The sequence below is a fragment of the Acipenser ruthenus genome, chromosome 19 (genome assembly GCF_902713425.1).
Source record: "Acipenser ruthenus chromosome 19, fAciRut3.2 maternal haplotype, whole genome shotgun sequence".
Lineage (NCBI taxonomy): Eukaryota > Metazoa > Chordata > Actinopteri > Acipenseriformes > Acipenseridae > Acipenser > Acipenser ruthenus.
In genome coordinates this window covers 21,379,381-21,394,922 of record NC_081207.1, presented here as the reverse complement: position 1 = coordinate 21,394,922, position 15,542 = coordinate 21,379,381, and the positions used below count along the sequence as shown (strand labels likewise).

The window sequence follows — 15,542 nt, the reverse complement described above, 5'->3', positions numbered from 1 at the left end:
TTTTAAAACTATTTTAAAAAAACTACAACAGACTAAATTATAAAAGGTTCAATTTAAAACCTCTAATATTGTACGAGAGGCTAGCATCCAGACCATTTAAGTCTTTTATGGACAGTCATATCATTTTGAAACCTTATTCATTGTCCCTAATAGCAAGGAAGGGAATAAATGTAACATATAAAACAGGGTGAGACAGCTTAATTTCCAGAGCAGTTATTTTTCCTAACCTACTGGCAATAGTTGTATTATTACAATTAGTATTAAATATTAGGAAATCATAGTTATATGATGGGAATATTAACTATTAATACAACTGCTCTTTACACTTTTTGTAAACATAAGGGAGTTAAATAATATTAGTATTTAGATTTAAAAAAAAAAAAAAAAACGTTAATAATAGTGACTATTTCTGAGGTTACCAGGTGATTGTTTTATTTATTAAAGTTGATTATATTTATCTGTGTGTGTAGTTTTAGAAAGGACAGATGATGTGAGTCAGCAATGGTTGATTCAGCACAGTACAGGAGGAGGCAGGTGGACCTGTAGTAATGGAACCAAGGTGTGTGCTGGAACTGAACAAAGGCACATACATTGCATACAATTAAATAGTGATTCAGGTGTAATCCAGGATGTAGAATAACTGCTTGGTTATAATTACCTGTTTAGCAGTACAAATGCATGGTTAAATTTACAGGAAAGTCACCACATATTACTTTATTTACAGACAGGGCTCTGCCCTGCCACATATTCTCCCCCTTGTGTGCAGCACACACGGCCATTACCCCTGGGATCTAGGCCCATCAACTGGAGGTCCCGACACAACGGCAGGGTTCTAGGAGTACGGGGCGAGGGACGCCGGATTGGTGCGCAGGGGCGGTGGTCTATTCACCTCCTCCCCCTTCTCGGTAGCCCGGGGGCTTCTCCCTCTGGCTCCGCACACAGCAGCCGCTTCATTCTCTCTTGCATCGCCTGGTTGGCCTCTCCTTGCAGGTGATTAGCTTCCTGCTGTGTCGCATTCAACTGTCACAATGTTTTTAACAGTTCTTTTATATAAATTTTTCTTATTTCTGTGCTGGTTCCTTAAGGCGCTCATTTACCGCTGCCCATAGGTGCCTAACCCATGAGGCAGAAGGGGCACGTGCCTCCCCACTTTGAATATAGTGGGGGGTCAAAACTACATATTTTGCCCCTCCACTTTTTTCGTTTGTTATTTATGTATTATACCTTGTTGTGTTTGGCATTGGTTTGCTTTAAATTCAAATATAAAAATGGAAAAGTTTTCAGAGGATGGGCCACATTTATAAACAATCACAATAAATTCTCCCACGCAGCAAACACATTGGTTTGACCCAAGGTCTGCACCGTGGCTAACGTTAGCTAACAGTAAGAAAAAACATTAAGTGAATGTGAACTTGGCAGGCGATCAGGAGAGACAACTGCACGAAATATTAATACTTAAATATACGTAAGCTATGTGAGAATTTAATAAATACACAAATAATGTTTATTATATTATACAATCATGGTTTTATTGATATGTAACAGTTATTGTATTAGTGTTGTAAGGATTTTTGCCTATGTCTTGCCCTGGCCTTGTAGGGAGTGACTGGCTTTTCATGCAGCTGTGACCTCGAGACAGATAACACTTGTTTTCGCATAAATTGTTTTTGCTTAAGAAGCTGTTTTGAGCCTATGTACACACCATTTACTTTTGTTAAAAGTGACATGCTGTAACTTTAGGTAAGTGTCACAGAATACATAATAACATACTACTGGAACACACACCTTGTGTGGGGCAGTGTACACATTGTTCCAGTTAAAATGGCACAAGCTCCTATTGTTTCCTCAGCCTTTGTTCCTTTTCATTATACAACCCGTTACTTATGCTTCCCATTTAAATGATGAAGGAAGTGAGAAATCATTGAAACTGTCTGTAAACATTGTGTGATTTTCCTGTGTTTAATGTAAGTTGTGAATCAACATAGGGTTAATAAACTCTTAAAATTAAGCTGTACATAGCTGGTGTACATCAGTAGTTTGCAATCACCAGTCTTGTTGTTCGACCTTGTGATGCGTGGGTATAGCTCTATGCTGCCTGTGAGAATTGAGCAAAACTCTCAAATGTAACTTCTTGTTATCTGGGTTTCTGCTGACATTGGTAAAGAAGAAACACAAATGTAACTTTTAATGTGCTTTGCATCATGCTAGGGAAATAGGACCAAATTTGGGCAAGGAAATTACATAAGCTAGCTGTATATCTGTGCTGTACGAAGTAATTTCTTTGGTCAGGTTGGGTCAGCTCAGCTAAGAAACATCTACACTGATGCCAGCTCAGAAACTAACATTGCTGATGTTGTGAAAGCTGGGCTCAGAAACTAACATTTCCACTGATGCAGCTCAGATATTACACCTTCTGAGGTCTACCGTATGCTGTATGTGTTCTTTGATTTGCTTTGTTCCTGTTTGCATTTTGACTCCTTAATAAGCTATTTCTGATTAACTTTACCTGAAGAAGATTCATTATTTTAAGAAGAAATCAAACCTCTCACAATTGACGAGCCAGTCAGGAGGTATCGACCCTCAACCACAAGATCCTTTCGAGGACAACAGACCTGAAGAGAATCCCTTTCCTAGAAGCAGAGGGGCTGTGATCTTGGTGAATATAAAGTGTGTTTACTACACTGAACAGGGGTAACATGGTCGGCTGTGATAAGAGAGGGAGTGGGTACTCAAAGCCATAACCACAGATGGTGACTAGGTAACATACTGTCGAAATTTGGCTGATTATACATGGTGTTTCCTCGTTGTGCCTTACAGGGGTATTTTGATGTTTTTTATAGTATTTATTGTATATAGGGTTATTAGTAATTAGCAAGGGGACTGTACACCCCCTTCCAATTGACTGTATAAGAGAATTTGTTAGACCTGTTTTGCCTTTGTTTTTTTACTGTCTGGTTTGTAAGTCACAATAAGGGGCATTAGATAAGCCTTTAAATTAACGGTTCACATTAGATTAAACTGATAAGGAACAATCAGACCGCAAATTTAGGTACATACAAAAGTGTAAATTAAATGTGGAAAGAAACCAAACCGCTCATAAAAACAGAAAGGTATATGCTTTTTGTTTCCTTAGAATACATTTAGAACAATACATTGGTAAAAAAAAAAAAAAAAAAAGGCAAAACCAAAAAAGTTATAAAAGAACTGTTTGAAACTTTTTGTAGCCTGGATTGGAGGCAGAGTGTGCGCACGCTTTTGCATTAGATCAGGGTTGCAAAGATGGAAGACTTTATTAAGGGATACATAGAAAAACACGGTAATTTTTGTGAATTCATGTTAGGAGATTTGGCTTAAGAAACAGAGCCAGAAAATAAACTGACAGAATTGTTTAAATTTGATCCACACATGAAAAAGAACAAGAAAGAAATATTGGCTTTTAAGCTTTGTGGTCTGCAGGCGGTCTGTTTGGTTTATAAGGGAAAGTTGGAAATGTGCAGAAAGAATGCAAAGGATTTGAAAGAATGTAAAATTACGCTTGAGGATCAGTGCAAAAAACTTCAGTGACATTATTAAGAGAAATGTACAAGAAAGCGCACTGAATGTGACAACACAGTTGCAGTTGAGAGCAGTTTGTGCTGCAAAAGAGAAGGAAATAGAACAAACAAAAAGGGATGCTGCATCATTTTTGAGTGCCACTGTGTTTTCACTATTAATTGTTACCCTGTCTGCACTGAAGTACAGTTTTCCTTCAGAGGAGGAGAGTGCACATTGCACTATGAAAATGTAGTGTATAATTATGCATAAATGTAATTTTGTTTAAAAAAAACAATCTAAGGAAAATGTAAACGTGTTATCAAAGTATACTGGTAATTCTGTAATGATTAGGAATGAAGCCAGACGTGATTTTATTCTGGGGTTGTTGCATAAATTAGTAGTAAGTTTTAAATTACACATTAGCATCTGTTACAATATGAATCGCGGATTGAAAAATGAAAAATGAGAAAGGTAACGTTTCAGGCATGGATGTTATGGGAACAAGAGGTTATACAATCGATCTCAGAGCTGGAATGATCTACAAAGATTTCAACTCTGCAGCAACAGGCTGCAGAGTCACAGCTAGTTGGATGCATCAGCTGAAAGACAGAGTAAGCATTATCAGAGCTGTACGTATGGTGTGGTTTAGAATATACGTGTTGGTGTCAGATCCCTTGGCACATTAAGATACAATATGTTTATCACAATGAATGTTTTACAGAGCTTCTTGTGAGTTTGCTTTTTCAGTATCGGCATACATAGGAGAGGTGATGATAACTAGATTAATGTGATAACTGATCCATAAATAAGATCTTAAATGAAATAGGAGTGTTGGTGCGAGGGATTGACAGTGCAGTACAGGACTGCAGGCTTGGTGGATTGTAGTACTGGTATGAGCCAGTCCGTTGGTTAATGTTTGTTGTCTGTGAATATAGGGTATGAATACCCTCTTGTGGAAGTTCAGCGCAGGAGCTGAACTAATGGCAGGATAGTAATGCATAACAAAATAGACAACTTCTCACTGTCTAATCCAGAACAGATGGCTGCAGTAGCAAAAGTAATGATGCACTCACAACAGTAAAAATGCATTGATCAAAGAGCTCTGGGTTGGTAGAGTATATGGACCATATCCTAAAAGAAGCATCACAAACAGGTGCTGCAATATGATCAGAGCGGGACAGCATGTCTGATCCAGGTGCTCATGAAGCTCAGGTTTACATGCACATACATTTTCTTTTTATTTTGGTCTGCTAAATTGCAAGCTGTTATTAATTGCAGCAAGAATAGGCAGTACTTTTACTTCTATATGAAACATTAGCTTTTGCTGGACTGTTTTGCAGGCAGAAATGGGTGGAGCCAGCAGCAAGCACTGGTGGCAGAAAACAAAAAGTGTGTGATTTTAAAACTGACAATACTAATGGATAACTTAGAGAGGAAAAAGATTACATTGTTAAACTCTACGTACAAGTATTGTTGCGTTGTGGCAATATTGCAAACCAGACGTGGTTTGGATTATGGCAAATAACATAAAAATATACTGGTAATTATAGATGCATTCTTAAATTGGATTAATATGTTCACAATTAAAAATAGCACAGCTGCTATAACAGCAAAGGTAATGGGGTATTTATTATCAGTAGAGAGTGATAAAGGGTACACACTTTGTAGTGAGGGTACATAGGGAATTGGTAGAACTACTAGGTATATAACACTTATTACACACCGCCACCTGGTGGTGACTATTATTATTCACAAATAAAATAAAAAGATAGTGACTTGAATTTTCTTTTTCAAGCATGGGTGATGTGCTCGGAGCTGTTTGTGGTTAAGAAACAAGAAGAGCTCACAGGTCCTCAACAGCGATCATGCGAATCAATAGTCTATATGGTGACACAGGTTATTGAGTTAAGCACTGGGTGTTCTTTTTCTGGTACAAACCGCAACATGAGAGTATGCATTTGCAGGTGAGAAAAGAAAGACAAGGAGAGAAGGCCCCACTGTGGTCCGAGTGAAATCAGATGTTATCAAAAGAATTAACACTGCACTTGATTTCTTGCAGGCTGATTCTGATGATGATTCAACCAACGGAACAAGGGGGGAATTTGAATGATTTACTGTAGTGTTGAATATGTCTAAAATGAATGTAGGGAAATTAATGGTAATGTTATTTCTAACAATGGGTTAGCAACAGTGTGTTATACAAAACTGATACATCTGTGGGTGTTGCATAAGAGAATAGCACAAGATATAATGGAGTTTTGTGTAATTGTGTATGGAGCAAAGGAATTGCTCCCATTGTGTTACAAATAGATGATTGGGCATGCATATACTATTCAGCGGATAGTGATCATTTTTATAATTATAGCTCCAGTTTTTAAGAGATTCTGATCTCCATAAAAGAACTGGTAGTGTAATAAACATGGGGATATTAAAAGGAAATGGGTTAGTAAAGTTTAGTAGACCCTCCACAAGAATAGTAGAAAGATGGCATTTGGATGAGTGTTATTAGTGAGGATGGATGTGTAAGAGGGGTGGGAATAATACACTTGTGGTATGAATGTGGAGAAGGTTGAAGGTATACTAACATACAACCTATGGGATATAATAAGTTTTGTATTAACATAGTTTAAAAAATAAATAGATTACTAATGATAAGAATTAAACCACATGTGTAATTGTTTTTCCTTGTGCACACAGATAAAACACACAATGTTTCTGGATTATCAGGAAATAAATTTGGATCCCACTTAAAATAGAAATAATTGGATTGGATGATTATGCATTAAATATGATTTTGGCACCTGACATTGAGGATATTCAGGGAAGGAGTATGTTTGTCAGTTCACACACTGATGGTCACTCTCGTTATGTTATGTTATCAAAAGTGTCAGATTAAACAGAAGGGTAAGAATATCAACTATCTAAGAAGGTAATTACTTTTGGTAACTGGGTAGAATGTAGGTGACGGAGCCCAGGATAAACATTGGTTTCTGCTGACATTGGTAAAGAAGAAACACAAATGTAACTTTTAGTGCTGTGTCTCGCATCATGCTAGGGAAATAAGACCAAATTTGGTCAAGGAAATTACGTAACTGATGCCAGCTCAGACATTACACCTTCTGAGGCCTACCATATGTTGTATGTGTTCTTTGATTTGCTTTGTTCCTGTTTGAATTTTGATTCCTGAATAAACTATTTTTGATTAACTTTACCTGTAGAAGATTAATTATTTTGAAGAAATCGAACCTCTTACAGTGTGACGCAAGTTGTCTGAGGTAAAATATTAAAATGTTGTCAAATTCAAATCACCCAATGTGCGCCCCTGAGTTTCTCTCGAGACACAGATGTGGGGGGTGGGGTATAATCACAATAGTTCTTCATACAATTATCCTTTGTAATAATGAAATAAAAGTGATAGCCTACACATTTTATTCGTGGAACTTTATTCATATATCTGTACTTGATATTTATAAATATTGTAAAAGTATAAGAAAGAAAAAACATGAAATCCATTCTATCCAATGATATGCTTTTCAACTACGTACTGCAAAGTATGGTGGCCTCCTAAGTCCAAAGAACAATGCACATTTATCCTGTGTAGCCTTAAGCGTTTTACACTTAAAATAAAAAGCATTTTAGGATAATGGCTTACACTGATGTTTGAAAATCCCCCCAATAGGTCAATTGCAGTGTACATATTTCAGTGATGAGTTTGACCCACTTGATCTGGATAATGTCAATACTAATGAGAATCAAAAATGCACTGTACAAAAAGTTGTTGAGCTTAAAGTGGCTGAAACTGATGAATGGATTTTAAAGCTTCTAGCAAAATACATATATATATATCTATATCTATATATATATATTTTTTAAAAACTCAGAAACACATAGAACTCAACGGTTTCAAAAAAGCTATTAATTCAAACAGAGGATTATCATTTGTAGCAGGTATATTCAGAGCTGTCATCCTGCTGCTCTGATGTTCCAGGTACCACAGCATCTACTCACAGTAACAGAAAGGGACACATACACAAAATGATCACACTTCATACATTTTAAGTAGCCATTACCTTAAAACAAAACCCCTGCTGAGTATGTTTTAATATTGTTCTCTTCAAGCTTGAATCAAAATGCATTTACAGTAGGTGAGGGTCAATGGAACTGGCTGCTGCTTGGCACGGTGCAATTTAGCTCTGGCTGTACAAGTGCACATCAATCCTCTTCTAATCAAACCCTGCTGAATTATGTGGCAGTCGATGGCTAAATTGAGCTCAATCACTTGTGACCTGAGCTGTATTCAACCCCAGACCTCTAGTCATGTAAACTAGTGAATTAAGTCACAAACTTCTATGATTTAATCTCATTATTATTTTTCTGATGGTTATTGTTTAAAAAAAATAAAATCAGAATGTAAAAATTAATAATTACACACAAACACAATGAACCCGCATTCACACGTAGGCTGTACAATCTTATGACAGAATGACGACACAATCTTCATAAAAAAATTCGAAATATACATATATTTATTTACAATTGCAGTTCACCATTTGCATAGAAATATTATGTTCCAAAAAAAAAAAATGTAAAAAAATATTTCGTAGTAAACAGATTCAGAAAGTGACTTGAAGCTGTTGAGAAATTATATACATTTACAATAGAGCTTTTGGAAATGTACATATAAACCAGAAATCCACTATGAAAGGTGTTTTTTTTTTTATTAATGTTAGAGCTTGGTTAGCCCTCATTTAAAGATGAAGGCTTGGTTTTGAAAATGGTGTAAAGGTAGACTCTCCCTTTACACTGAACATGCATGTAAGTGAACTTCAGGTTAAAATCTCAGACCTACATTAACAGAATCCTACCACTTCTCAGATCTCAGCCTGGATGTTTCCTAACCATGCCCATTTTCTATATTTTTATTTTACTATAGTGGATTTCTGCCTTATCCCCCTCCTCCCTTCATCCTGCTCTGATGTGGTCTTGTCAGTTTGACTCATAAGCAGGTGCTGAGTATAGCAGAGGATGCAGGACTAGAGAAGAGGAACCAGGCAAGGTTCAGTCCTCACTGGGAAACACATCACACATAAAAACGCTTTCAGATTTAAGATTTAAATCACAATTTCATTTACAGCTTATTCGCCATTACAAAAACTCAGGACAAAGAAATAAAAATCTGTGGACATTTTTGTTTTTTGTTTGTTCAGTTTCTGCAACGACCTTGCATTCAAATCCAATGCATGCAGAGGAGTCAGCCATGTGTCAATTTCCCTGCACTAGCATTTCTCTAACAAAGAGTCACCACATAGGATTACCTCTTGCATGAAGAAGTAATACTCTGAACAGTTAAATAACAATAAAGGTATATAAGAAATAAAATAGTTCAAGCCACCACTTTCCCATCATTTTATAATTCAAGTGAGATGTAATGCAGGTGCTGGGGACAGACAGCTCCTCTACTTTCAGGGGTATAGAGGGCTGAACTAGCCTATGCTTTATATAAAGGAGATTTAACTACATCAGACTCCATGTCCTCTGCAGGTCCCTGTAGAACGTCTCCCAAAAATATCCACAGATGTTATGGCTTCTAATTTCCGACAGTTGCACACCATCCCTAATTCTTAGTAGACACCCTTTCGGGGGAAACTCGCATCCACATACAGAGTAATGATGCCACTCTAATGCTGCAGCCTAACAGAAGATGCAGTGTATCCTCTACAGCAGTACTGCTCCACAGGCTATACTGTCAGTCTTAAATCAGTAGACTATTGTATGTGCACTTTTGGCAAGTCTAAAAGATATAACTAAATAGCAGAACATAATGCAACTTAACTAATTAAACAAAATACAAGAACAGATTGGTCACAAATGCCCTATATCATGGGTATCCGTTCTTTTTTTGGGTGAGTGACATAACAACAGGCTGGCTCTCATGTAGTGCCCTGAGAATTCAGAAACTTGGCACATCCTGCATAGCCTTCAGAGTTGTGTTTCTATGGTACTCCTTGTTTTCTGTATAAAGCCATGTTACAGAGCAGCTGAATGAATTATTCCTTCATCTACTGGGTAGCTGGCTTCCTGCTTAACAATGTATCCAGTTTCACCACCACCACCCCTTTAGATTCTAGTGATTTCAGGTTTGTATTCTCATGTGTAACCCAATGGGTCAGTGTTGAAACATTAACAGTACTGTAAATAAAAATAATAATTAAGAAAGCTATTTTAAACAATTAATAAATATAAATATTAGACCCCAGTGGATGAGGGTTAGCTAGGATTGAATGTGATTATGTGATAAAGAGATGAGGGAGGATTTGAGACTGGAGAAAGTAGTAAATACAAATACATGAACATGTACAGAACATTGATGGGTATCTCTTCCCTGGACCTGCTCAGAGGGACGTCGGCCCAGTGAGGCGAGTCGCTAGGAAGGTCTGTAGGAGGAAGGGAGGGAGGGGCTTGAGAAGGAGGTGCAGTCCCTGGCAGTCAGTGGTCTTTCCCGAAGGTCTCCTCTGGAATGAGGCTGTTGAAAGGGTGATCCCAAAAACGGGTGGTGATTCCAAAGCCTGCCAAGAGAAACACACACACAGCTTTCAGGGAGCCCGCTGCAGGAACCTGAGCCTCTTACCACGGCTGCTGCGGTAATGCACTGGTTATTAAAGACTGTTCTTCTTTGATGGATTGAATAAAGTTTTGTATGTAAGTAACCTTTGTAGAACAGTTGTTTAAGAAACAACAGTTTCATATATCAAAGCATGAAATAACTTCTTTATATTTGGTGAATTTTTTTTTTTACTCAAATCTATCTTGCATTCATTCAAATATAATGGCAGAACGATCTAACGAATAACATTATTCCAAATGATGCTGCCTTCCTAAGCAGAGCTTGATCTAAAGTGAATCTCTGAATTCATTGTTTAATTTGACTTAAACATCCTTCTTCTCCCTAATTATCATTATTTAAAACAAAACAAAAATGCTCCATGAACATTTATAGTGCTGTAGTTATTTTACTCATGAGGATAGCTGTGAACAACCCACTGGGGCCCAGTGGGGTCTTTGGCTTTCCTCATTCGTGGAATAACTACAGTACTCTATGAACAATCGTGCTGTATCCTCTATTTATTCAATTGATCAAAAAAGTCTAAAAAAATATGTTTTAGTTCGTCATTATTTATCCATCTATTTACATTGTTCTTTGAATAACAAATGGTTTGTGAAATGGTGTATTTAAATGATTTCTGATACAAAACGTGTGAAGAGTTAGATCATAAAACCTTACAATGATGTTTAATATTAAATGCTGCAGAAAGACCTGCAAGCACAGTCTCACCCAATCTTTGGTGCTCAAAGTGGTGTTTGACGTGGTAGGCCTTGAGTCCATACATGTAGCTTCCTTTTTTTGGGCAACCATAGTGCAGGTAGTAGTGGATCATGTCATAAACCACATAGCCACAGAGTCCCCCCACAAAGACAGACAGGCCCAGGCCCAAGGGCATCAGCACACGTACGAGGACATAGAAACCCCCGACTACAAAGGAGGCTGGGATTGGAGGGAAGACCAGACGAGAGCCATCGAACGGGGACTGTAATGAGAGATGCATGGGACTGAGGAATATCCGACTGTGAGGCCAGGGTGAGATACCACACCGTAAAGCAGGGGTGTCCAATCACAGTCCTGGAGAGCCATTCCACTCCAGGTTGAACAGGTACAATGGGATCATGAACTACTTCTATCATCAAAATAACTGAAAACGGAATATATTTTCATGTGTACACAAAACACTTCATGGCTTGCATCCTTGTTGATTAGAAAACATTTTTTCACAGCATCAGTGCAAAGATGCCATGTGGCATTTGTTAATTATAAAAAATAATGTATAAAAAATGCTCCCCCACCCAGTGTACAATTTTGTCCTGATCTATTGTTTTAAAAAATGAAAATCCTCTGTAACCCTCTAGTGCAATGGCAACTCCTCAGCCCTGGAGATGGCTTACCTTGTGGTGCTGGCCATGCAAGAGGAAGTGAAGTGTGATGAGGTAATAGTTACTGGCTGGAGGTCTCATGTGGAACAGGAAGCGATGGATAAGGTACTCTACTAGAGACCAGATGAACATGCCCAGCAGGAACAAGAAGGGGAAGCTGTACTTGTGCACAAGGATAGTGTACTCTGTGATGGACACAACATGAACAGAGATGGGGGGGACACAATCAAGGAGTTATGTGAGCACACATGGGAAAGGCAGCAAACATGTGACCAGTGAATTACTTGTGAGCACGACGACGTACTTACTTTGGAATTACTAAACCATGCATTTAATAAAAACATTAAATGGGGGGGGGGGGGGGGTCATAGTATTTCACTCCGTAAATTGCTGTTAAACTTTACAAAACTTGAAGCAAACACCTGGTATTTAAATGTAAGCCTTTTAAGTGCAGTTTTATTTTTAAGTGAGGTTTATTTTTTATTTTGAAATAGTGCTTTGTCATTTGTTTTTATAAAGCCGGCAGGCAGAGATGCTGTTTCACCCTTTGAAAAATGTCACAACATCACCACGGCTGGAGCCTCATCACAAAATATTGATAATGAAATATGAATCCGCTAACATGAACTCCTTCCATTACAATAAAAACAGACAGATCAGGAAAAAGATATGCAACACTAACATTAATAATCCGCTCTGTTCTGTACTAAAATAGAAATGCAGTCATAAGAAACTCATCATGAAAAACTAGCAACCTTGTTTTTGGTACATTTTATGCATTCAAGCATAAGAAATAAAAACGTTAACAAACCAATAGTTACAAAAAATGAACATAACATGAATGACCTATGTTGGGAAGTTGGCTCTTTTGAGCAAAATGTGTGTGTGTGTGCATATATATTTTAACCTACCGGATGTAAAAGTAGTGAAGAGTCTTGTGTCTCCCTGGGCCAGCAATGTAAAGCAGTACCAGCTCAGATACAATACCATGGGTAACCAGACAGCAGGGACCATGTACCTGTACCACACACACACACAGAGAGAGAGAGAGAGAGAGAGAGAGAGAACAGACATAAAAAACACCTTTCTTCATTTAGGTCTTCACATACAGAAAATGGACAAAAATATCTTTGTTCTCTATACAGTTTAAAAAAGTGAATTTTTTCAGACAAAAAGTATTTTTTGATGTGTTGAGGCATTGTGAGAACTACATATATCAATATAACAGCACATAACATAAAATAAGCAATAGTCTCTGGCGTGTTTTAGACACTAAGAAAAACACAAATTAGTTTTATTCCAGGATGTTTTATCTGATTATTGATTAAAGCATAAAATCAGAAACCCTACACACAACTGAATAGAACAATGTAACAATGGGCTGTTCTTTTAAATATTATTCTGTTTTTTGTAGCACTATTACATAGTTATAACAGTTTAACATGTTCGCAGATATTAAATCACACCGATGTTAAAACACTGAATTTAAACACGATATCACAAGTTATCTGTGTTATTTTTACAATGAATTAACATTTTGCCCCCTAGTTGCATCATCAATTAACAATATAGTTTGTTGAATTAATTGGAATCACAATGTTACTGAATTAAAAAACAAAAAAAAGAAACAAATCCCTGCAATCAACTGGAGCCAGAGCTTCTTGCTGTTGTTCACCTCGGTTGTGGAACTCTATTCTGGTTACCATTAGGCAGGTTGAAACATTGGATTATTTTAAGTCTAAATGAAAAACTTACTTTTTTTTAAATTTCCTTTTATATAATTGGTTGTAACTGGTGTATTTTTATATATATATATATATATATATATATATATATATATATATATATATATATATATATATATATATATATATATATATATGACTTCAAAAAGTTCAGCACTTCAGACTGTGAGATCAGTAGCACATTGTACTAACATGATAAAAAAAAAAAAAAAAAGGAATAGAGTTTGGTTTCACTGGAGCCGGATCATGAGGTCTGTAATTGTCATCCAACAGTAGTGCTGTACGCACCATGACAAGACAAATTAACCAATGAAAATAAACGATGTAAATGGCATTCAGTTGCTGTATTTCAAACTGTTATTTTTTATTATTATCAGAAGTGCATACTACGATTTGCCTTCCATTTCTCAAAGCGGCTACTATATGTGTGTATATATATATATATATATATATATATATATGTGTGTGTGTGTGAAATATTCAAAGCAGATTAAGATAAAATACGTATGTTGTATATTTATTGTCGTTACACTCTGTAGTTATCAATGAGCCTTTTGATACTGTATCCACAAACATAAGAAATGCAACTGCAGATTTGGCAAATGTGTGATTCCTAAAGATTTTTTAGCAGTTGATTCGGTATAAATTTGGTGATTCTCTTAACTGTTTACATTGTGTACTACAGGTGTATCAAGGCTTGCCAGGATGTTTTGTTGTTTGTCTATTTAATCCCCCCCCCCCAATATGTATGAACTATCTTGTTTTGCTTTGTACAGGGCTCTGGGACGCCATGGTATGAAGGGCTCTGTATAAAAATTAATTTGTATTGTATTGCGTCACAGTAGCTAACACTTCTTATGCTGTAGCTATAACCAACTATTGCCCTAGATATGAGATCTACAGGGAGATTGTTTGCCCCATGCATTGTTGTCCCGGACAGGACTGAAGATATTTGAACTGCCCTTGCACAAGGACCCTGTAATCTAGTCGAACCTTTCCTACCAGGAGGTTTTGGAGCAGGCCTCGATAAAGTCAGAGTGGAAGAGGCGAATGGGTCGGTCGACAGGCTGGTGCACCCACTCATCATACTTCTCCCCCAGGTGTCCCACCTGCCACAGCAGGGGCTTTGTCCAGTTCACCAGGTCCTGTAGAACAGCAAGCCCATAGTATTGAAGGGGTAGAGTGGTTTGACCTCAGTGTATGTAATGTAAATGTTAAATGTTGCTAAGTAGAAGTGGATGGTCATGGCTCATAGAAAATATAATGTGCTATTTTGCGTTCATATATAAAAATTGTAACCAATTTAGGACAACCAGTTTGATAAATACATGCACTAGAACACAAACTGAAGTGTGTTATCCTGAAAAAGTTTTAAAAGTATACATTTTGGTAGGTTTACAGTATTTTATTTGACCATTCTCTCAAAATTATAAAATGACTATACTATAGACTATACTATGGTACTGAATCAAAGAGCTACAACATGAATGCAACTGAAGGCCATAGACATTTACCCCCACAAAAATGCTGAACCTAATGACTTTAGTCTTTCTCATGACAGTTAACTTAAATCAGTATGTGTTTTCTTTTGAGAATGGCAATAGGCTGTACTATATTGTATATAGTGGGAGGTTCATTACTGTCCTTGTTATTGTCTTGGTGGTATACATCAGATAAAAAGCCCTAAAAGCCAGTCTAGTTGGCATTATGTTAATATATTTTTACAACATTATCTGTCCTCTCTTTTGGTTGTCAGCAGAGGGCGCTATTGTTTTGAGTTACATTACTAATTTCAATAATGTATCTGAGCTGGGATTGAGAATACAGTTGGTACTGTAAATCTGGCTTAATGTTCTTCATTCTAAAAGTTTCTATACATTTGTTATAAGCATGTTAAGATCAACTTGGTTTGGATCAACAGTTCTATTCTTCAGTTTTGTAATGGTTAAGAGTAGATTCTGGAGACGGCTGAAGCCCTTGCATCTCCTGCAAAGATTAGTAAAGGCAGTACACAGCTGACAAAAGAGGTTCTGTTCAGATTGATTTGTTGGTTTTTATTTTTTTTCTAAAAGGAGCTCCAGGGCAGGGGCAGTGACTGGTACAGCATTGCCATTATCAGTTTATAGCTCTGCAATAACCAGACTTTTGAGATAAGGATTTTAGTCTGTGGGTAAATGACCAGAAGAACTGTTACCTCTATCAGCAATTCAATTCCAATATACAGTACAGGGGCAAGGGCCTCTCTACCAGCACACTGAACAGGTTCTCAAACCCACT

General features: G+C 37.1%; 1 protein-coding gene and 1 long non-coding RNA gene across 2 annotated transcripts in view; one reads left to right on the top strand and one right to left on the bottom strand.

Annotated features, from left to right (window-relative positions):
- The first annotated feature begins 2,279 nt into the window (after positions 1-2,279).
- On the top strand, positions 2,280-6,745 carry LOC131698769 (uncharacterized). Its single transcript, XR_009307782.1, has 2 exons — positions 2,280-2,758; positions 5,594-6,745. It is a non-coding gene; the product is annotated as an uncharacterized LOC131698769 (long non-coding RNA).
- Positions 6,746-8,042: 1,297 nt separating this feature from the next.
- The window catches only part of fa2h (fatty acid 2-hydroxylase), a 45,217-nt gene continuing 37,717 nt past the window's right edge, over positions 8,043-15,542 (bottom strand). The window contains exons 3-7 of the mRNA XM_034041107.3: positions 14,268-14,410; positions 12,432-12,538; positions 11,533-11,705; positions 10,868-11,120; positions 8,043-10,100 (exon numbers count right to left, since the gene is read on the bottom strand). Of these exons, the coding sequence (XP_033896998.1) occupies positions 10,021-10,100; positions 10,868-11,120; positions 11,533-11,705; positions 12,432-12,538; positions 14,268-14,410 (756 nt within the window). The 3' untranslated portion in view covers positions 8,043-10,020. The remainder of the gene's footprint in view (positions 10,101-10,867; positions 11,121-11,532; positions 11,706-12,431; positions 12,539-14,267; positions 14,411-15,542) is intronic.